This window comes from Cherax quadricarinatus, chromosome 5 (genome assembly GCF_038502225.1).
Source record: "Cherax quadricarinatus isolate ZL_2023a chromosome 5, ASM3850222v1, whole genome shotgun sequence".
NCBI lineage: Eukaryota > Metazoa > Arthropoda > Malacostraca > Decapoda > Parastacidae > Cherax > Cherax quadricarinatus.
This window is the reverse complement of record NC_091296.1, coordinates 36,183,678-36,207,444: the sequence shown is the minus strand read 5'-3', so window position 1 is coordinate 36,207,444 and position 23,767 is coordinate 36,183,678. Positions and strand designations below refer to the sequence as shown.

The following is a 23,767-nucleotide window of genomic DNA, read 5'->3' as shown; positions in this document are numbered from 1 at the left end:
GACACAAGACCAAAGGGAAAGAAAGTGCAAACTTAGCTCCTCAGCATGAAGGAGGCAGTAAAGCACTAACATCACACAATGTAAAAGTCTGGATAGGTGGTGAGAGACTAATTTACAAATTTTATGGAAGAGTGAGGCTAGCCCACAGGGGCATTGACCCTCAGAATGCCCTCCAGGCATACTCAAATAAAGTTGTGAATTTAGAGAGAGAGAGAGATCATTCCTTGACAACTAGTAAATTACTATGACAAAATAACTGGAGCATTGGCTAAGGCACTTGACAAATGAGATTGTGAAATAATAGTTCATAGAAGGTCATTTGGTGTAGCAGTAAAAGTAGGAAAATGAATATTCAGTTTCCTAGCTAATAAAACATGATAAGTATTATTATACAAATGAAAATCTAGTTAAAGGTTCATTACCCTAAGGCACAATCCTAGTGCCTTTTCTTTTTCTTATCCTCAAGGTAGGCATAGATAAAAGACTAGCCACAGCTCTATTATCCTTTATGAATGATACCAAATAAGCATAGGAGTTGCTATGGTAGAAGACAAAATTTGGAAGCAGATATGAATAGTCTTCCTGTAGGCAATAGAAAATAACACGTTCACTGATGACAAATTCTAAATTTTTAGACATGGAAAGAATGGAAAACTCAAAAGGAATACCAGAAATAAAACACAGGGGAGAACCTCATTGAATGACTGGAATGTGTATTAACCCTTAAACGGTCCAAACAGATCGACGTTCAAATTCGTAGTGCTACAAAAGTAGATCTACTTTTTTTTTTTTTTACATATTTTCAAATATAACAAAAAAAATGTAGATTAAAGTTTTTTACACATTTTCAAATGTAAAACAAAAAAGAAGATCTACATTTGAAAAAACGTATATATACGTTTGGACCGTTTAAGGGTTAAAGACTTGGATGTAATTATATTAGATGACCTGTCATTTAGAAAACAATAAGGCAAATATTGTAAAGGCCAGAAACTTGACAGGGTGGTTAATGAGAACTTTAAAAACAAGAGAAATGATGCTAGTGGTAACACACTATTCACATCACTTTCACCTTGTTCAGAAAATTGTTCAGTGTTGATAGCTCCATTCTAAGCAGGAGAGAGATCTGAACTGGAAAAGATACAGAGATCGCTTACTGCCCGCCTAGAACCAGTAAAACATTTTAAATATTTGGAATACCTCATTGTACTGGGAATGTACTGTTTGAACTAAAGAGAGATACATGACAGTGTATACATAGAAGATACTTGATGGCCTAATTCCAAATCCACAGACCACCATAACATACTAGAGTAAGAGAGATGGTAGAAATCATAAAATAGACTTAATAAAATGCAGAAATGTCATGAGCACAATAATAGAACACTGTTCCAACATCTATGGTCCAAGACTATTTAGCCTACTATTAGCAGATACCAGAAATATTGCCAGAATAAATATAGTTTTCAAAGGAAAACTAGATCACTACCTCTGCCCAGTGTCAGGTCAGCCAGGATGATGGATATATGGTCCAGTCTAGTTGAACAGACAGTTGACAAGCCCAGCCCCAGGTCAGGCTGCAAGGGTAGTAAAACTCTTGAAATTGGTCACATGTATGAATTGATAACCACAGCTTAAATGACAAAATAGCTAATTCTTTCTGTGCTTTCTGATGATCTATCTACTCTGTTAAGATAAGCATTATTAATAAAATATCTTGCACAGCTACTTAAATCACTCTTTATTATGATATGTAATACATGATAAAATATGTCTCACATAGCTACATAGGCCTATATTTATGCTTTATCTTGATAAATGATATTCAATACAATGTGTCTTATGTAGTTACATAGACCACTGGTTATGCTTTATGATGATAAGTGATAGTATAAGATACCTTGTGCAGCTGCATAGTCAGATACTCATGCTGATAAGTGACAGATTATCCTTGTTGGTATTTAAGATTTTTTTTTTTTTTTTTTTTTTTCTCAACAAGTCGGCCGTCTCCCACCGAGGCAGGGTGACCCAAAAAAGAAAGAAAATCCCCAAAAAGAAAATACTTTCATCATCATTCAACACTTTCACCACACTCGCACATTATCACTGTTTTTGCAGAGGTGCTCAGAATACAACAGTCTAGAAGCATACACATATAAAGATACACAACATATCCCTCCAAACTGCCAATATCCCAAACCCCTCCTTTAAAGTGCAGGCATTGTACTTCCCATTTCCAGGACTCAAGTCCGACTATATGAAAATAACCGGTTTCCCTGAATCCCTTCACTAAATATTACCCTGCTCACACTCCAACAGATCGTCAGGTCCCAAGTACCATTCGTCTCCATTCACTCCTATCTAACACGCTCACGCACGCTTGCTGGAAGTCCAAGCCCCTTACCCACAAAACCTCCTTTACCCCCTCTCTCCAACCCTTTCGAGGACGACCCCTACCCCGCCTTCCTTCCACTATAGATTTATATGCTTTCCATGTCATTCTACTTTGATCCATTCTCTCTAAATTTTTTATTCCTGTATATTTGCATGCTTCTGTTAATGAATTAGCCTGAAATGTACATTGAATGTGTTTGGCCTTACCAACTAATAGAGCATCATTTTGCCACCACATTGGGAAAGGGAGGAACACTTGATCAAAACTATTAGTTGTGCTGATTCCTAATTTAAAAGAGGCATGAAATATAGCTTGATCTTCGAGTTGAGTACTGTACTTCATGAAAGATATTGTTCATTAAAGATATTTTTCACTTGAATCATTGACAGTGTCTGTATTAGTTAATAGTGATACTCCCAGTGCCATTGCTACTTCTATCCACTGGGATAGGAGTGGTAAATAGGTAGTACACATATTTTTCATTTTGTACAGAGGGTCGAGTCTTCATTACTCCATAATCCTGAATGATCCACATGGGTGTAGTTGCTTCATGTAATTTTTTTAACTCGATGGCCATCTCCCATTAAGGCAGGGTGACCCAAAGAAAACACAATCACCATCATTAATTCAATCGCTATCTTCTCAGAAGTGTGCTGAGATCACAATCAGAGTACCCTCCAACTGCAACATCCCCACTCCTTCAGAATGTTGGCACTGCCCCTCCTACCTCCAGAACTCAAGTCTGTCTAACCAGTTTCCCCTGAATCCCTTCACTAAAAACCACTTGTCCCCATTCACTCTTATCTAACACACTCAGACAAGCTGCTTGATGCTTAACCCTTTCAGGGTCCTGACCCAAAGTCTGAGACTTGTCCACAGGGTTCAAGAATTTCCATTAAAAATTTTGTTATTTATTCTTATGAAATGGTAGAGAATCTTTTTCTGAAGGTAATAAAACAAAAAGTATGAAATTTGATGGAAAATTTATGAAATTATGCTCTCTCGAATTTTGATGCATCAGCAATATTTACGCATCGGCGATTTTGCCAACTTTGACTCCCATTTTAGGCCAATTACGTTATTCCAGTCGACCAAATTCTTAGTCATTTCACTAGTATTACTTCTATTTTATCGACTGAGCACAAGAAATCACCAAGTCAACTGTTTCAACTACCCAGTAAAGTGATGGGAAATTGTGTTAAATTGGCCAAATTACCAAAGTTCAAAATATTCCAATTTCAGAATAGGGTCCAGAATAAGCAATGCAGGCATTCATGGCACTAAACTAACACTTCCTCTGTTCATTAGGCTTTACAAGTGAATTCCATTTTGATTTTTTATTCACATAATGAATTTTTATTCAAACCAAAAAATGGAAGATTTGCTGTTATGCAATATTGAAATAATTGTATAAATAATATCAACACATTTATGAAAGTATATTAGACCCACCAGCTGACGCGTATTAGACACGTGACGTCATTTGTTTACTCTTGAACATTGGCAAAAATTTAACATTTTGGCTACTTTGAGCTCAGTTTCAAGCCATTTTCAGTACTAAAACCAATAAAAATCATCTCTATTTCTATTATATATCTTCCATTCTATCAAATGAGACCAAGAAATTGCAAATACAACTATAAAAAAAAGTACGAAAAACACCGCAAAGTTGCTGTTTTAATCCAAAATTACTGTCTCTGTTTTTCTCTCTCATTATGCACTGTGCTGCAGATTTGTTTTATGTGGTGCACACTTACCACATAGATGTATTCTCTCATATCAAGGCCCAAATTTACCAGTCACAGCTTACCTGAGTGAGCTGAGCTCATGGCGTAGAACTACAGTTTGGACCCAAAACTCAAAGCCGTAGAACTATGGCACGGACCCTGAAGGGTTACGTCCCTCACTCTCACAGCCTCTTTTACCACCCCCCCTTAAACCATTCCTGGTAAAACCCCTACCCCTCCTCAGATAAGTAAAAGTATAATAATTATAATAATACTCACATTATTCCTTGGGAACTACACATTGCTGATGTACATTGGCTTTTGCTAGATAGGATGTTAGTTAAATGAATGTTTTGAAAATATTCTGATCACAGTGTGATAAGAATATGTAAACTGAGCATGACTGATATTGTTAGAGTACTAAAATCTGATTATTTGATGTGTAAAAAGTACTAGAAGTTATTTTATGCAAATAAAAATCATAGCTTATTTTAATTAGGAAGATCTAAGAACTTTATATTAGATTAAATTTGTCTTAAAATTCTGTATTTTGTATAATGGTTTTGAATATTTTCAGATGTGTGCTTATGGCTTTGGCTATGGGAATAGTGCCATTTTTACCAGCTACAAATATCTTCTTTCGTGTGGGATTTGTGATAGCTGAGCGTGTGTTGTACCTACCTGCTGCTGGGTTCTGTATCCTGGTAGTGACGGGTATGAGGGAACTTGGTGCAACTAACCATGTCAGTAAGGTGAGACTTTTTTTTAAATGTTCCAAATACGATAATTTATTTGATGTGAGTAAAGAAGTTTGAAAATAACAGAACATTTCTGCAAGTTACTGGTTTTAGGATCACTTAAATGTGAATTGACCACTCTACCAATTGTGCTGTTACCAACTGATTGTCGTAGGCCCTAATTGATACATAAAATCTACTTTTTACCCAGTAATTCCTACCACTTTATGGTAATATGATTCATTATCTATATGTAAGACATAAATGTCATAAAATCCACATTTTATAAGAGTATTTCAAAACTAAAATTGTCTCAATCTCATTATGTATAATATGCTAAAATATAATTCTGCAACTTGTTATTTAACTACAGTGGACCCCCGGTTTGCGATATTAATCCGTTCCAGAGAGCTCATCGTAAACCAAAATTATCGAAAAGCAAATCAATTTTCCCCATAAGAAATAATGGGAATCAAATTAATCTGTGCAAGACACCCAAAAGTATGAAAAAAAAAATTTTACCACATGAAATATTAAGTTTAATGCACACAAACTGAAGAAAACATGCACAGTTTGTAGTACTCTACTAACAATAGAATACATAACACTTACCTTTAATGAAGATCTGGTGATAATTGATGGGATGGGAGGAGGGGAGTGTGTGGAAGTTATTGTTTAGAAGAGGAATCCCCTTCCTTTAGGACTTGAGGTAGCAAGTCCTTCTTTTAATGTCACTAGGACCAGCTTGAGAGTCACTAGACTTCTGTCGCACAACATATCTGTCCATAGAGGTCACTATAGTAGCGATGGTTGATTGGGGTTTTGTATACAGCCTGGCCAGCTCCGACACACACACACTCCATTTCGTACTTTGCAATTATCTCTTTCTTCATTTCAATAGTCATTAGCACCCTTTTTCTCGAAGGGTTGGCACTAGAAGCTCTCTTGGGGCCCATGGTGACTTATTTTGCAGAAACAAGCACCAAAAACACTGATAATATGGAATGTACCGAATGTATCCTTAGATGCGAGCACACTGGCTGGCTTGTAAACACTGGCACATACTGAGCAGTTCAGGCAACACGTGGACACGTCTCGGACGATTCACGTATACCGGGTTTTTTAACGGGAACTGAGGCAAAATTTTTGCATTAAAATGTATCGAATACCAAATTTATCAGATACCGATGCCATCGCAAACCAGGGGTCCACTGTATTTGTTAATTTAATTGCTCTGAAACCACTACCACCTCTGTTGATATATAAAAAACAATGTTCAACTTGAATCAACTATGTCTTGTATAAAGTAGTCTGCTCGAAATGCCATGGTATAATAGTGGGTTTCTTTGCACTTAGCAAATCAGTATTGTAATTACACATTGTAAACTATGCATGGAAATAAAAATTTGAATTTGAATATGTATCTGTTTACATACTTGTTGCTGTTAATCATCATTTTTTTTAATCATTTGGGCTTTTGTCCATTTTGTCCTGCCATTTTTTTATTCAGAATTGCAGAAATCTGTTAATGAAAAGTTTTACCGTGGTGGTGGTGGTGCTAGAGATAGAAATAAGAGGGTAGTAGTAGTAGTAGTTAAAAAGTGACAAACTGTAGTATTAGCTAAGAAATAGTAGTAATAATAATAATAATAGAGGTAGTCTTTAATAACAAAAGAACATAGGAGTTCTGCAGGAGAGCTGTAGGCCCATAGGGGGTACGACAAAATGCCCTGCAGGACAAAACCCTCATAGGACAGAACCACCTAGGTAGGAATGTTAGTGAAAATATAGGAAAGGTGAAGCAGTAAGGAGAAGAGACAAAGGTCAGGCCATCATGAATGCTCTTTAATTTAGAGCATTTGACAATGTAATGAGAAAGGAAGGCATTGACAGACATGAAGCCAGTACTAAGATTCATATTAGGAATGTTGTGTATAAGGGAGTCTTCAAAAAGATGGAACCTGTGAAGGCTAGAAGAGTAGACAGTTATGAAAAAGGACCAGTTTCTTGTATGATTATCATCTCTAACATGACAGAAGAGAGCATTAGTGTCAACAAGGCTAGCACTTTCGTGCTAAGTCTGTCACAGAGCAGCTAGTTTCTCCAAAGTATTGGAGTGGACAAGAGGAGCAGGAAATGGAATAGATACTGGAAGTATCATTGGCAGGAGGAGAGATATGAACTGGATTACTACAAAGGATATTTGTTTGGTAAAGACTCAGTTTGATGTCAAAAGAATAGAGAGCAGTAGAGTTCACAGGAGAAGAGAGTTTAGAAGATAAGAAAATCTGTTTAGCATGTGAACATGTGAGTTTATGAAATAAGGGTTGCCAAGGCTAGAGAACAAGCTGCGATGATTGGAAATTTCCGAGTCAAGAGATTGAGGGTGACAGTTACTGAGGACATGGAAAAAGTGAGACACAAAAACACTTCTTGACAGAGGGAGCATGGTAAGAAAAGTAGTGAAAGTGCATGCCACTGTGTATTGGCTTGCAATGAACAGAAAAAGAAAAGCCTGTAGCCAAACAGTGGACATGCGCATCAGGGAAAGGAAGCAAAGAGTTAGATTCCCATTCATGTTTGGACTTGATGGAAGGAGCAAGATTGTTAAGAGCATCAAGAAATGGTTGGAAGAAACTAGAGTCATGTGGCCAAAAAGCAAAGTCATTGTCCAGATATCACAGCTATAGAGAAGGGAATCTAGTTCTTCCTCTCCATCACTCATTAACAGGCTTTTTTTTTTCTGTTTATTGCAAGCCAGTGCACAGTGGCATGTACATTCACTACTTTTCTTACCATACTTTCCTTGGTATAAAATACAGATTTGTTTGTGACTTCATAGAGTGCATTGTGTGGGCAAAATGTTGTCAATAAAGGATCACGTTATACTGCATTTGTGTGTTTTTCCAAGGATAGTACATATTGGCCTCTTTGAGTTCAGCTGTGAGGCCTTTGAAATGCTGCTGTAACTGGCTGGAGTGTGTGCAAGTCAATTATGTAATACCTCATGAAGTTGTTTTATACTCGGTGGTTCAGCAGAAGATAATGACTGTATTATTGTTATCCTCTTGTTCTTCGTCACGTTTGTGAGTTTGTTGCTGTTGTTTGCTTCCTTTATTTACAGACTTTTCTCTTTACAGAGAGTGCTTCAGTTTGGGTATGTGTTGTTGGTGGTGGTGTTCATACTGCGATGCCAGCAGAGGAGTCGTGACTGGCTGACAGAGAAGCAGCTTTTTAGCTCTGGTCTTGATGTTTGTCCTCTAAATGCTAAGGTCAGTATTACAATGAATTGTGCTAATGGATAAATTTTTTATTATTATTTTTATTATTAACACACTGGCCGATTCCTACCAAGGCAGGGTGGCCCGAAAAAGAAAAACTTTCACCATCATTCACTCCATCACTGTCCTGCCAGAAGGGTGCTTTACACTACAGTTTTTAAACTGCAACATTAACACCCCTCCTTCAGAGTGCAGGCACTGTACTTCTCATCTCCAGGACTCGAGTCCGGCCTGCCGGTTTCCCTGAATCCCTTCATAAACGTTACTTTGCTCACACTCCAACAGCACGTCAAGTATTAAAAACCATTTGTCTCCATTCACTCCTATCAAACACGCTCACGCATGCCCGCTGGAAGTCCAAGCCCCTTGCACACAAAACCTCCTTTACCCCCTCCCTCCATCCTTTCCTAGGCCGACCCCTACCCCGCCTTCCTTCCACTACAGACTGATACACTCTTGAAGTCATTCTGTTTTGCTCCATTCTCTCTACATGTCCGAACCACCTCAACAACCCTTCCTCAGCCCACTGGACAATAGCTTTGGCAATCCCGCACCTCCTCCTAACTTCCAAACTACGAATTCTCTGCATTATATTCACACCACACATTGCCCTCAGACATGATATCTCCACTGCCTCCAGCCTTCTCCTCGCTGCAACATTCATCACCCATGCTTCACACCCACATAAGCGCGTTGGTAAAACTATACTCTCATACATTGCCCTCTTTGCCTCCAAGGACAAAGTTCTTTGTCTCCACAGACTCCTAAGTGCACCACTCACTCTTTTCCCCTCATCAATTCTATGATTCACCTCATCTTTCATAGACCCATCCGCTGACACGTCCACTCCCAAATATCTGAATACATTCACCTCCTCCATACTCTCTCCCTCCAATCTGATATTCAATCTTTCATCACCTAATCTTTTTGTTATCCTCATAACCTTACTCTTTCCTGTATTCACCTTCAATTTTCTTCTTTTGCACACCCTACCAAATTCATCCACCAATCTCTGCAACTTCTCTTCAGAATCTCCCAAGAGCACAGTGTCATCAGCAAAGAGCAGCTGTGACAACTCCCACTTTGTGTGTGACTCTTTATCTTTTAACTCCACGCCTCTTGCCAAGACCCTCGCATTTACTTCTCTTACAACCCCATCTATAAATATATTAAACAACCACGGTGACATCACACATCCTTGTCTAAGGCCTACTTTTACTGGGAAAAAATTTCCCTCTTTCCTACATACTCTTAACTTGAGCCTCACTATCCTCGTAAAAACTCTTCACTGCTTTCAGTAACCTACCTCCTACACCATACACTTGCAACATCTGCCACATTGCCCCCCTATCCACCCTGTCATACGCCTTTTCCAAATCCATAAATGCCACAAAGACCTCTTTAGCCTTATCTAAATACTGTTCACTTATATGTTTCACTGTAAACACCTGGTCCACACACCCCCTACCTTTCCTAAAGCCTCCTTGTTCATCTGCTATCCTATTCTCCGTCTTACTCTTAATTCTTTCAATAATAACTCTACCATACACTTTACCAGGTATACTCAGCAGACTTATCCCCCTATAATTTTTGCACTCTCTTTTATCCCCTTTGCCTTTATACAAAGGAACTATGCAATATGAACTATGAACTATGCAATACTTTCATACATTCCTTTCTTTGCCTCCATAGATAACGTTTTTTTGTCTCCACATATACCTCAACGCACCACTCGCCTTTTTTCCCTCATCAATTCTATGATTAACTTCATCCTTCATAAATCCATCCGCCGACACATCAACTCCCAAGTATCTGAAAACATTCACTTCTTCCATACTCCTCCTCCCCAGTTTGATATCCAATTTTTCTTTATCTAAATCATTTGATACCCTCATCACCTTACTTTTTTCCATGTTCACTTTCAACTTTCTACCTTTACACACACTCCAAAATTCGTCCACTAACCTTTGCAATTTTTCTTTAGAATCTCCCATAAGCACAGTATCATCATGCAGTAATTATCATATATTATTGTTCAAAGTCAGGTTGCATTTGCTTCTCAAAATGGCAATGATTGTATTGTAATTTCCTTTAGATCTGCCATGGTACTTTATTTGTATTGTTGTTATAGTGTAGTGCTCTAGACTGCATGCATAATTAGTAATTAAAGATACTAATTGTTATTGGACAAGATATCAGAGTTTGTGTTCGTCCATTACTGTTATATTTCTAGGTTCACTACAACATGGGTAAAGTTGCAGCTGACACAGGTGATGTAGTAGAAGCTGTAAGACGTTACCGGGAAGCTCTACGACTAAATCCAGATTATGACCAAGCCATGAACAACCTCGCCAATATTCTTAAGGTAAGTGCTATGCCACAAGGTAAGGTAAGGCATGCCACAACTCTGGAGAGAAATGGTATAAAATATTAGAGTGATGGGGAAAAAATAGATGCACTGTAATGCTACCATTTATTGATGATGATTTGCCCTTGCAGTGTGCTTTATTAAGTTACAAACTGATCTGCATCTGACTTGATAAAACCCATTGTATGGGCAAAACATTGTGAATAATAAATTGCATTATACTTCATGTGTGTCTGTTTTTCCTCATGACAACTTTTTTAGGGCATTTGCATTTTATGCATTATTTTGGGTTGGAGCTCAGCTAAATTTATAGCATCCTATGTAATTTTTTAGGATTTTGGAGCAAATGGACTTTGCAGTTTCCAGTGAAAGAAGGAGGATGTTAAATGGGGAGAAGATATTTTGATGAGTTGTTGAATGTTGGTGATGTAAAGCAGTGATTTCATGAATTGGGCAGGGACGGATAACATCATATAGAGATGAGGAGCAGCCTTAGGTGGATGTGAGAAAAGTGTGTGAGGCAGTAGGTATCTAGAATGAAAGGGGGGTAAAGCAGCTGGAACAAGGGAATTTATATACAGTAGACCGTCATTTAGCACGAGTTTATTTGGCACGATCTGGGTAAAGCACGATTGAAGAATTGCGGCACAATTTTACGTAACACGTCGTAAGATGAATCTAACACAGTTCAGTTTGCAGGAAGGAAAAAAAAAAACTTCCCTTTTCGTCAAGCAGCCACCTTGTTGTGGATCAGCCAGGGAGACCTCCTGCCATCCCCAGCCACCCCCAACACCACCCCATCATCCCAGCATTTGTGCTTCATACGTGTCCAGTCCAACTTCTCTGCTACAAGCTTGTGATTGTGAATTGTATTTTGATCTTTTATTTGCTATATTTTGTATCTGCCAAGCAATCTTGACACCCAGTAGGCATACCAGTGTTGCTCAAAGTGGCAAGAAAATGTGTAAGCATTTAACCCTTTGAGGGTTTCGGCCATACTAATATGGCTTACGACCCAGGGTTTTTGACGTACTATTATTATTATTTTTTTATTATCACACTGGCCGATTCCCACCAAGGCAGGGTGGCCCGAAAAAGAAAAACTTTCACCATCATTCACTCCATCACTGTCTTGCCAGAAGGGTGCTTTACACTACAGTTTTTAAACTGCAACATTAACACCCCTCCTTCAGAGTGCAGGCACTGTACTTCCCATCTCCAGGACTCAAGTCCGGCCTGCCGGTTTCCCTGAACCCCTTCATAAATGTTACTTTGCTCACACTCCAACAGCACGTCAAGTATTAAAAACCATTTGTCTCCATTCACTCCTATCAAACACGCTCACGCATGCCTGCTGGAAGTCCAAGCCCCTTGCACACAAAACCTCCTTTACCCCCTCTCTCCAACCTTTCCTAGGCCGACCCCTACCCCGCCTTCCTTCCACTACAGACTGATACACTCTTGAAGTCATTCTGTTTCGCTCCATTCTCTCTACATGTCCGAACCACCTCAACAACCCTTCCTCAGCCCTCTGGACAACAGTTTTGGTAATCCCGCACCTCCTCCTAACTTCCAAACTACAAATTCTCTGCATTATATTCACACCACACATTGCCCTCAGACATGACATCTCCACTGCCTCCAGCCTTCTCCTCGCTGCAACATTCATCACCCATGCTTCACACCCATATAAGAGCGTTGGTAAAACTATACTCTCATACATTCCCCTCTTTGCCTCCAAGGACAAAGTTCTTTGTCTCCACAGACTCCTAAGTGCACCACTCACTCTTTTCCCCTCATCAATTCTATGATTCACCTCATCTTTCATAGACCCATCCGCTGACACGTCCACTCCCAAATATCTGAATACATTCACCTCCTCCATACCCTCTCCCTCCAATCTGATATTCAATCTTTCATCACCTAATCTTTTTGTTATCCTCATAACCTTACTCTTTCCTGTATTCACCTTTAATTTTCTTCTTTTGCACACACTACCAAATTCATCCACCAATCTCTGCAACTTCTAGTACGCCTAAATTCTGGCGCCCTCAAATCTAGTGGGAGAAAGCTGGTAGGCCTACATATGAAAGAATGTATCTATGTGGTCAGTGTGCACAGTATAAAAAAAATCCTGCAGCACACAGTGCATAATGAGAAAAAAAAACTTTGACCATTTTTTTTGGAATAAAACAGCGACTTTGCACTGTATTTTCGTATGGTATTTGTTGTTGTATTTTGACTGGTTTTACAATGAAAAATACCTTGAAATTGAGCTCAAAGTAGCAGAAATGTTCGATTTTTACCCAAGTTCAAAAGTAAACAAATCATGCCAAGCATGCAATACACGTCAATTGGTGAGTCTAATATTCTTTCGCAAGTGCGCCAATATTATTTATACCATTTTTTACACTAATGCAGTAGTCTGCATAACAGTAAATCTTCTGTTTTTTGTGAGAATAAAAATTCAAAGTTGAAAGCAAAAGAATGTAAGAGGGGCCTTGAGACGTGACTAATGAACAGAGGAAATGTCATTTTAGTGCCAGGAATGTCTTACTTGTTTATTCTGGACCCTATTTGGAAATTGGCATCTTTTGAAATTTGTGTGAAATTGGCAAAATTGCTAAATTCTGACCACTGTACTGGATAGTTGAAATTGGTAAATGGGTGGTTTCTTGCACCCATTCGATAGAAAAAAATGGAGTTCTAGCGAAATATTCATGTTTTTTGTCGACTAGTACAGTGGAATTGGCCGAAAATGGGGCTCAAAGTGGGCAAAATCGTCGATGCGTAAACATCGCTGAGACCGCTAACTTCACAAGAGCATAATTCCTTAAGTTTTCCATCAAATTTCATACTTTTGGTGTCATTATTATCAGGAAAAGATTCTCTATCTTTTCATAAGAAAAAATTATTTTTTTTTTTAAATTTGGCCGACCCTGAGAACGAGTCTTGGAGAGGGCCTGTCGACCCTCAAAGGGTTAAGTCTTAGAATTAAGGAAGGAAACAAAGATATTAGACAAGACATCATGTGGCCATAATGAAGTGTTACTTTGTACATATAAAAAAAAAGAGGTAAACATAAGTTTGTGTGACTTACTGAATGACTGACTTACTGAGTGACTTGACTGACTTACTGAACAACTTGACTTACTGTATGACTTGATTGAATGACTTAAAGTTAAACACTCCAGTACAACCATCAACTTCAGTACCAGAACCTCTGCCATCCATCTCAGCCCAGTAGAGCCACAGCATAACTCTCCACTCTCTTCACAGTCATCCACAAACACCAGCACCCACAATTTAAGGTAAGAAATACTACTATTTCTGTTACATTTGTAGTCTTAAGCGGTAAAAACAACATAATACATCACAACAATGAACTACAATTACATATTTACTTTTATTTTTATAAGATGTGAAGGCATAAAAAAATGTTTGGCTTTTTGGGGGCTCTCAGGAATGTAACCCTATTTTTCCCATAAGTTCTTCAGTTCCTCTTACACGGTTTTACCTAACACAGTGTTTTCAGGAACGTAACTACCGTGTTAACCCTTAAACTACCCAAACAGATTTACGTTCACATGCGTAGTGCTCCAAAAGTAGATCTACATTTATTTACATATTTTCAAATATAACAAAAAAGAAGTAGATGAAAGTTTTTTTGCACGTTTTCAAATGTAAAAGAAAAAAGATCTACATTTTTTAAATACTTTCAAATGTTGAAAAAACGTAGATCTACGTTTGGACAGTTTAAGGGTTAAATAACGGTCTACTGTACATTGAAACTTGTTCTGACAATAACCCCATTATACAGTGCACATATTGCATGTTGAGACATACTAAACAAAAGATGATGAAATCCAGAGTGAAAGCATTTATGTTGAGACTTGTTAAATTAATAAAGGATAAATACTCCATTCCTAGGTAATAGGTTGGTAGACAGCAACCATCCTGCCAAGTGGGTGTAAAATGGAAACCTGTAATTGTTTTATATGATGGTAGGATTGCTGGTCTTTTTTCTGTCTCATAAACATACAAGATTTCAGGTACGTCTTGCTACTTCTACTTAAAATTAGGTCACACTACACACATGCATGTACAAGCATATATATACACACCCCTCTGGGTTTTCTTCTATTTTCTTACTAGTTCTTATATTTGTTTATTTCTGCTTATCTCCATGGGGAAGTGGAACAGAATTCTTCCTCCATAAGCCATACATGTCACAAGAGGCGATTAAATGCCAGGAGCAAGGGGCTAGTAACCCCTTCTCCTGTATACATTACTTTGTTTAACCCTTTGACTGTTGCAGGCCCCTTTCTCAAAATGTCATTCTATGTCGCAAAATATTTGAAAAAAAAAAAAATTTCTTACCAAAATGTTAGGATTATTTTACTCAGTGTTTTAAGCCTAAAAACATTTTTTGCCATCAGTACTTACCGAGATATGGAGGCGCAAAGTTGGCAGAAAATGAGCGGCGTATGGCAACAGCGGCGAATGCTGCCCACCCGGTATTCTTTTATTTATTCCAATTCAAAGGTTTCTTGTATTTTCCAATATTATTCTCTTCTAAGTAACTTATGTGGCCTGTGAGACCAAGGTAAGGTGCATTGTTCAAATATACACTCATTGTTTACAAAACAATAACTGAACAAACATTATTACTATTAGATTATGTATAAAACTTGTTTACACAAACAAGCAATACAAAACATTGTTTATTACTATTGTTCCATAATATATATACATATGTACAGTCACTGAACACTTTCCTAGAACTGCTGCAGCTTGTGGAACTCTTTGAAACATGGGTATATGCACAGTGGTACTTGACACTCCTCACACATAAAACAAGTGTCTCTGCGTGTTTGTGGGCATTTTGTGGTATGTCCACATAGAAAACACCTCTTCTGATCACTTTTCTTGAAAGCAGTAGGAGGCAGTTGTATGGGGTAGTGATCACCAGGCCTCAAACAAGATGGCATGTGTTGGTAATTTTGTGGGCACTGGTCTATTGCAGGTGTTGCTCCTTGGTACTTGACGATTATTTGTCTGATGACTGACAAACAAAATTCACCATATTTTGGTTTGTTGTTGGTCCTCAACTTGTATATGTTATAAGCATTTAGCATGAAAATATCAAGAAGATGGAAAAAAGTTTTATATACCACTTATAACTCTTGCGTACACAATCAGCAAACCCAATCTGCATGTCACATTTGTCCACTAAGCACATATTGAGGTTGTAATCCATGACAGCTGCAGGTTTTAGAATGGGTTCATTGGTCTCTCTATTGTACCTGCCAGTGTGTGCCATTTCATTTCGGTGAACTGATGTCAAGAATGTGACATCACGTTTGTCATGCCACCGAAATGCCATGATATCATTGGCAGCGAAGGCCTGCACCTCACCTCTGCGAGTGCTAGCGTCGAACCTTGGCATATGCTTACAATTATCATGCCCTGTGCCACACACGTCTGTCAGGTTCTCTCGCAAGAAATCACTGAGTATGGGGATTGTGTACCAATTCTCATTATATAATATATGCCCCTTACCAAGATATGATTCCATCATTGTTCGAGCCACATCACCAGAGATATCCAATAACTTCCTGGTATCTCTCAATGTATTACTGCCAGTGTACACAGTGATATCCAAAATGAGACCGCTTTTTGCAATCACACAGTACAAATAACTTTATACCAAAGCGTTTCTTCTTGCTTGGTATGTACTGCTTGAATGAGAGTCTTCCTTTGAATAAAATCAAAGACTCGTCAATAACAAGCTTCCTGAAGGGATAAAAATACATGCAACACTTTTGTTTCAGGTACATAAACACATTTCTGATCTTATATAACCTGTCGGTTCTGTCAGGCCTTGTTTTGTCTGAAAAGTGTAACATACGTAACAGTATCAAAAAACGATTTACCCCTATAATGTCACTAAAACCTGGGGTTGAAATCAGGCGTTCTGTTGACCAGTATGTGGTGACAGTGTGCTTATACACATGTGGCATAATCATTATTGTGGCAAAGAGCACATACATCTCTGCCACAGTTGTGTCCTTCCACTGGTGTAGCCGTGATCTTGGTGAAAGAATTGTATTTGCCATGGTGTACTCATAGTATGTGTTGGTTTCCCCTGACAATAATGTCCATCAGGGGTTCATCAAAGAATAACTGAAAGCATTCTAGTTCAGTGGCATTGTTCCCAAGTGTACATGATGGCCGTATTCCACTTTGTGTTTCATCAAAGTCATGGGGATTGGGAATAAAATCGTCGCCTTGCTGCCAATCCCAGATGCGGTCTGCTGGTGGGCTCTGGATATTGAAACGTGGTTGTGGTTGTGCAGGTTGTGGTTGTGGTTGTTGTTATGGGAGTGTGGGGTTGGGTGAGGCTGGTTGTAGTTGTGCAGAGTCAGCAGCGTCGGTAGTGGCGTGGCCCGCTGCTGGTGCCACATGACTCATGCCACTGCCAACATCACCACCACCATCACCTTCTTCCCCACGCACATTACACATCCCTATTGTAACAATATTGTCATCTTCACTGTCAGGTCGTGGTGTAAGGCCATGGGATGTACTCCCAGATTTACTCATTTGCCTTGGAAGGGCATAAGGCACACTACCAGAATGCATGCTGCGTCGAACGTACTGCTGTTTCACTGGTGAATATTCCCCCCTCACTGTCGCTACTCAAGCTGCTGTCAATAACTTTGAAATTACTATCATTATCACTTTCACTGCTCAGATCTGAGTCCTGTAAACGGGGAAATAGTTTCCTTTTTCGTCCTGGTACAGGTGAACGTGAATGAGATGTGCCAGCACCAGAGGTGGACGGTTGTGGGTCATTGGGGTTTTCATCACTAATTACGTGATCCTGGGCACTGCTTTCGGTCACACCCTCTCCAAAAGCATGAAATTCACTTTCACTTGCACTTCCATCACTGTTAGAACTATCACTTGGGAACATTAGACCTCCAGTACGCCGAGGAGTGAGGTACTTCTTACCACGAGGCATGGTGAAAATGGACTACCAAGATGGCATTCCCACAATGCACCACTGAGTCCCAGATTTTTTTCATAGGGTGCACACCCAGCAGTGAGACCCATTCTCTCTCATGTAGGCCTATCAGCTTTCTCTCGCTTGATTTGAAGCCGCTAGAATTTACGCGCATAAATACGTCCGAAACAGTGGCGTGTAAGACGTATACGTGTATATGTGACGGAAGCAGTCAAAGGGTTAAAAGGAGAAACTTTCGTTTTTCCTTTTGGGACACTGCCTCAGTGGGATGCAGCGAGTTTGTTGAAAGAAGAAGAAATATTCCATTCAGGAGGGAACAGTTAGGAAATCTGTTTTTGGCAATGAAGGTGTCAACACAGCATTATGATGACAAGTAATGGTATGCATAAAGCTATAGACTGAAACAGGTTTGAGGAAACAAAAGATGGCCAGGGAAATAAACAGAAGTGCAGACATTGTGGTGAAAAAATTAGCTCATAAATTGAAAGACTGAAAAAATTAGATGAATTGGAGAAGAAAACCTACTCAGATAATCAGCTCCTTGAGGAGGATGCAAATGATATAAGTATAACCATTAGAACCAGAACCAGAATGGAACTGGTTTTAATGCATGTTGTAAAAGTCAGCTAAAATGCCGGGAACAATGGGCTAGTAACCCATTTTCCTCTAATAATTACTAAAAAGAATAAGAAGAAAATTAAGTTAAGTAGGTCTCAGACAGGGATGTGTAATGTCACCATGGTTGTTTAATATATTTATAGATGGGGTTGTAAAAGAAGTAAATGCTAGGGTGTTTGGAAGAGGGGTGGGATTAAATTATGGGGAATCAAATAGAAAATGGGAATTGACACAGTTACTTTTTGCTGATGATATTGTGCTTGTGGGAGATTCTAAAGAAAAATTGCAAGAGTTAGTGGAAGAGTTTGGGAGTGTGTGTAAAGGTAGAAAGTTAAAAGTGAACATAGAAAAGAGTAAGGTGATGAGGGTATCAAGTGATTTAGATACAGAAAAATTGGATATCAAATTGGAGAGGAGTATGGAAGAAGTGAATGTGTTCAGATATTTGGGAGTTGACATGTCAGTGGATGGATTTATGAAGGATGAGGTTAATAATAGAATTGCTAAAGAAAAAAAGGTGAGTGGTGCATTGAGGTATATGTGGAGACAAAAAAACGTTATCTATGGAGGCAAAGAAGGGAATGTATCAAAGTATAGTGGTACCAACACTCTTATATGGGTGTGAAGCCTGGGTTGTAAATGCTGCAGCAAGGAGACGGTTGGAGGCAGTGGAGATGTCTTGTCTAAGGGCAGTGTGTGGTGCAAATATTATGCAGAAAATTTGGAGTGTGGAAATTAGGGGAAAGTGTGGAGTTATTAAAAGTATTAGAGGGCTGAAGAGGGGTTGTTGAGGTGGTTTGGTCATTTAGAGAGAATGGATCAAAGTAGAATGACATGGAGAGCGTATAAATCTGTAAGGGAAGGAAGGCGGGGTAGGGGTCGTCCTCAAAAAGGTTGAAGGGAGGGGGTAAAGGAGGTTTTGTGGGCGAGAGGCTTGGACTTCCTGCAAGTATGCATGAGCGTGTTAGATAACAGTGGATGGAGATGAATGGCATTTGGGACCTGACGAGCTGTTGGAGTGTGAGCAGGATAATATTTAGTGAAGGGATTCAGGAAAGCCGGTTATTTTTATATAGCTGGACTTGAGTCCTGGATATGGAAAGTACAATGCCTGTAATTTAAAACTAGGGTTTGGGACATTGGCAGTTTGGAGGGATATGTTGTGTATCTTTATACGTATATGCTTCTAAACTGTTGTATTCTGAGCACCTCTGCAAAAACAGTGATTATGTGTGAGTGAGGTGAAAGTGTTGAATGATGATGAAAGTATTTTCTTTTTGGGGATTTTCTTTCTTTCTGGGTCACCCTGCCTCAGTGGGAGACAGCCGACTTGTAAAAAAAAATTATGGAACGAAACAGAATGACTTCGAGAGTGTATAAATCTGTAGTGGAAGGAAGGCAGCATAAGGGTCGGCCTAGGAAAGGTTGGAGGGAGGGGGTAAAGGAGATTTTGTGTGCTAGGGGCAAGCATGCATGATCGTATTTGATAGGAGTGAATGGAGACAAATGGTTTTTAATACTTGACATGCTTTTGGAGTGTGAGCAAAGTAACATTTACGAAGGGATTCAGGGAAACGGGCAGGTCAGACTTGAGTCCTGGAGACAGGAAGTACAGTGTCTGCACTCTGAGGGAGGGGTGTTAATGTTGCAGTTTTATAAACTAGTGTAAAGCACCCCTCTGGCAAGACAGTGATGGAATGAATGATGATGAAAGTTTTTTTTGGGGCCACCCTGCTTTGGTGAGACTAGGCCAATGTGTTAATAATAATAATAATAATAAATAATTAAAACCAGAGTGCCAGGGACCTCTAAAAGCCCACCTTCATCACCATTGAAGTTCAAGAAAAGTGCAGGTTCTTTATCTTATTGTTTTGTTGAATCCACTGCCTTATTTTTGTTGGTAGAGAAAATAGACAGATTTGTGCACAAAACTACTAAATCAATAAAGAAATTGTTACACCTGTAGCTTGCCAGAATGTCTTATGCCTACCATTGATCTACATTCCATTAATGATTTACTTAAATTGGAATTATGCTTCACGTTATTAATGTACATATACAGTAATTATTATAACTCCTTGTATGAAAGTCATAAGACTTCACTAGATGTGTGGCCCAACAACTGGCTCCAAGAATTTAACCCCGCCAAATGCAAAGTCTGTAATGAAGTTGGTGGAATTACCGACAATATGTAAAGTAAAAGGACACAAGTGCAACTAATGTGACATTTTTATTTTGGCAACATTTTGCTCTCCAGGAGCTTTGTCAAGCCGTTACAAACAGTACATGGACACAAAGGGTATATATAGGCTCAGAGTGAGGTGCAGTACTAGTGGTAGTAGTAGTAGGTTAGACAAATATTTGGAGGCTGGATAGCGAAGGCCTGTTTCAATGTTCATTATTTGTAATGTGCTTTGTGTAGTATAACAGGAGAGACTATGTGATGGCAGGATTTACTGTTTTCAGGAGGATTCTTGCTAGGACATCAGAGATGGTGAAGCTGCCTTTTTGTTTTGTTTAATTGTATTAGAAACAGCTATTAGTGTAGGTAAAACAGCAAGAAACTTCGACACCTGCCACAATGAACACATTTACCCATGTAAGAACGATAACTTGAACAACGCCTGTGTACAACACTGAAATTCCACCAATCATCTCATGAAATTCAGGGACGCCCAATTAGTGATCAAAGAAACTAATTTCCGCAGACGCAAGTGCCTTGAATCTACACTAATAGCTGTTTCTAATACAATTAAACAAAACAAAAAGGCAGCTTCACCATCTCTGAAGTCTTAGCAAGAATCCTCCTGAAAACAGTAAACCCTGCCATCACATAGTCTCTCCTGTTATACTACACAAAGCACATTACAAATAATGAACATTGAAACAGGCCTTCTCTATCCAGCCTCCAAATATTTGTCTAACCTATTTTTATGTTACCCAAGTAATAGCTTTTATATCCTTTTACTCATGTGCGAGTTAATTGTTCTAACATATTGTATTACTACTACTACTACCACCACTAGTATTGCACCTCACTCTGAGCCTATATATACCCTCTATGTCCATGTACTGTTTGTAACGGCTTGACAGAGCTCCTAGAGAGCAAAACGTTGCCACAATAAAAATGTCACATTAGTTGCACTTGTGTCCTTATACTTTACAAATGCAAAGTCATGAAGATCAGAGAAGGGCAAAGAAGACTGCAGACAGAGTATAGGCTAGGTGGCCAATGATTGCAAACCTCGCTCAAGGAGAAAGATCTAGAGATGAGTATAATACCGAGTACGTCGCTGGAAGCACACATTAATCCTTTCAGGGTTTCCAACGTACAGTGGACCCCCGACATTCGATAAATTCGACATTCGATGCATTTTAACGCAAATATTTCACCTCGACATTCAATCGAAAACCCGCTATTCGATACGATTCGTATGAGACGTGTCCACGTGTGGCATGAACTGCCCCGTGTGTGCCAATGTTTACAAGCCAGCCAGTGTGCGCACATCTAAGGATACATTCGGTACATTCAATATTTTCCATATTATCACTGTTTTTGGTGCTTGTTTCTGCAAAATAAGTAACCATGAGTCCCAAGAAAGCTTTTAGTGCCAACCCTTCGAGAAAAAAGGTGCTAGTGACTATTGAAATGAAGAAAGAGATAATTGCAAAGTAGTACGAAAGTGGAGTGCGTGTGTCGGAGCTGGCCAGGTTGTATAGTAAACCCCAATCAACCATCATAAAGGAACGAGAGGTACAGGCCTCTACGAGCAGATATGTTGTGCGACAGAAGTCCAGTGACTCTCAAGCTGGTCCTAGTGGCATTAAAAGAAGAAGGGAAGTAACCCCGGAAAAAGACTTGATACCTCAAGTCCTAATGGAAGGGGATTCCCCTTCTAAACACTAACACCATCCACACTCTCCCCTCCTCCCATCCCATCAATCATCACCAGATCTTCATTAAAGGTAAGTGTCAATTATTCTATTGTTATTACTCTATTGTTATTGTTGTTATTGTAATTATTCTATTGCATTAAACTTAATATTTCATGTGCTAAATTTTTTTTTTCATACTTTTGGGTGTCTTGCACGGATTAATTTGATTTCCATTATTTCTTATGGGGAAAATTAATTCGACTTTCGGTATTTTCGACATTCAATGAGCTCTCAGGAACAGATTAATAGCGAATGTCGGGGGTCTACTGTACTAGTACGGCTTACTCACCAGGGTTATTGATGTATTAGTACGCATAAATTCTAGCGCCTTCAGATCAAGCGGGAAAAGGCTGGTAGGCCAAGATGTGAGAGAGTGGGTCTGCGTGGTCAGTGTGCACGGTAGGAAAAAATTTGGGGACCCAGTGCTGCATTGTGGGAACGCCATTTTAGTACACCTTGTTCACCATGCCTTGCGGTAAGAAACTCCTCACTCCTCGGTGAATTGGGACACTTTTCTTCCCCAGTGACAGTTCTAATACAGATGGAAGTGTCAGTGAAGATGAGTTTCAAGGTTTTGATGAGGTTGTGACCGAAACTAATGACCATAATACCGGTAATAGTGAGGAAAATCCATTTGACCCTCAACCTTCCACCGCTGGTGCTGGGCCGTCTTGTTCACGTTCAGTTGTACCAGAACAAAAGAGGAAACTCGTATTTTCCCATATCCAGGACTCAGATGTGAGCAGTGGTGATGATAGTGATAGTGAATATGAACTACAAGCTCTTGAAAACAGTTCCAGTAGTGAGAGTGAAGTAGAATATTCTCCAGTGAAGCGTCAGTATATACAACGCTATATGCGCTCTGGTAGTGTGTCATATGCTATTCCAAGGGGAAGGAATACATCTCGGAATACACCCCGTGGCTGTACAACAGGAACAGATAGTGAAAATGAAGATGATGGAAAATGTGCATGCATCTGGTGGTGGTGGTAGTGGAGGTGCCAGCCATGAGGCTCCAGCAGTGGGCCATGCTGCCACCCACGCCGCTGACTCAGCTGAGCTACAACAAAGGCCACCATCCCCCACCCACCCACCCACCACACCAGCCTTCACAATCACAACCTCCACAACCACATGTCAATATCCAGTACCCACCAGCAGACCGCACTTGGGATTGACAGGAAGCTGCCAATTTTGTTCCCAATCCCCATCACTTTGATAAAAGTCAAAGTGGAATACGGCCATCTTGTACACTTGAGAGCAATGCCACTGAACTAGAATATTTCAAGTTATTCTTTGACGAACCCTGAATGGAAATTATTGTCAGGGAAAGCAGCACATACTTCGATTACACCATGGCAAACACAATACTTTCACCAAAATCACGCCTACACCAGTGGAAGGAGACAACTGTGGCTGAGCTGTATCTTTTCTTTGCCACAATAATGCTTATGCCACATGTGTATAAGCACAGTGTGAAATGCAACCCCAGGTTTCAGTGATATAATATGAGTGAATCGATTTGTGCTATTACGTATGCTTCACTTCTCAGACAAAACCAGGCCTGACAGAAACGACAGGTTATGTAAGATTTGGAATGTATTTGTGTATCTGAAACAGAAATTCAATATGTATTTTTATCCCTTCAGGAAGCCTGTTATGGATGAGTCTTTGA

The 23,767-nt window shown here is 39.4% G+C and overlaps 1 protein-coding gene across 2 annotated transcripts in view; it reads left to right on the top strand.

Annotated features, from left to right (window-relative positions):
- LOC128684784 (protein O-mannosyl-transferase TMTC4) overlaps positions 1-23,767 on the top strand; it is a 166,030-nt gene that overhangs the window by 74,310 nt on the left and 67,953 nt on the right. For both annotated transcript variants that reach the window (XM_053771046.2, XM_070101558.1), the window contains 3 exons: positions 4,700-4,874; positions 8,000-8,131; positions 10,374-10,505. In XM_053771046.2, coding sequence (XP_053627021.2) covers positions 4,700-4,874; positions 8,000-8,131; positions 10,374-10,505 — 439 coding nt within the window. The remainder of the gene's footprint in view (positions 1-4,699; positions 4,875-7,999; positions 8,132-10,373; positions 10,506-23,767) is intronic.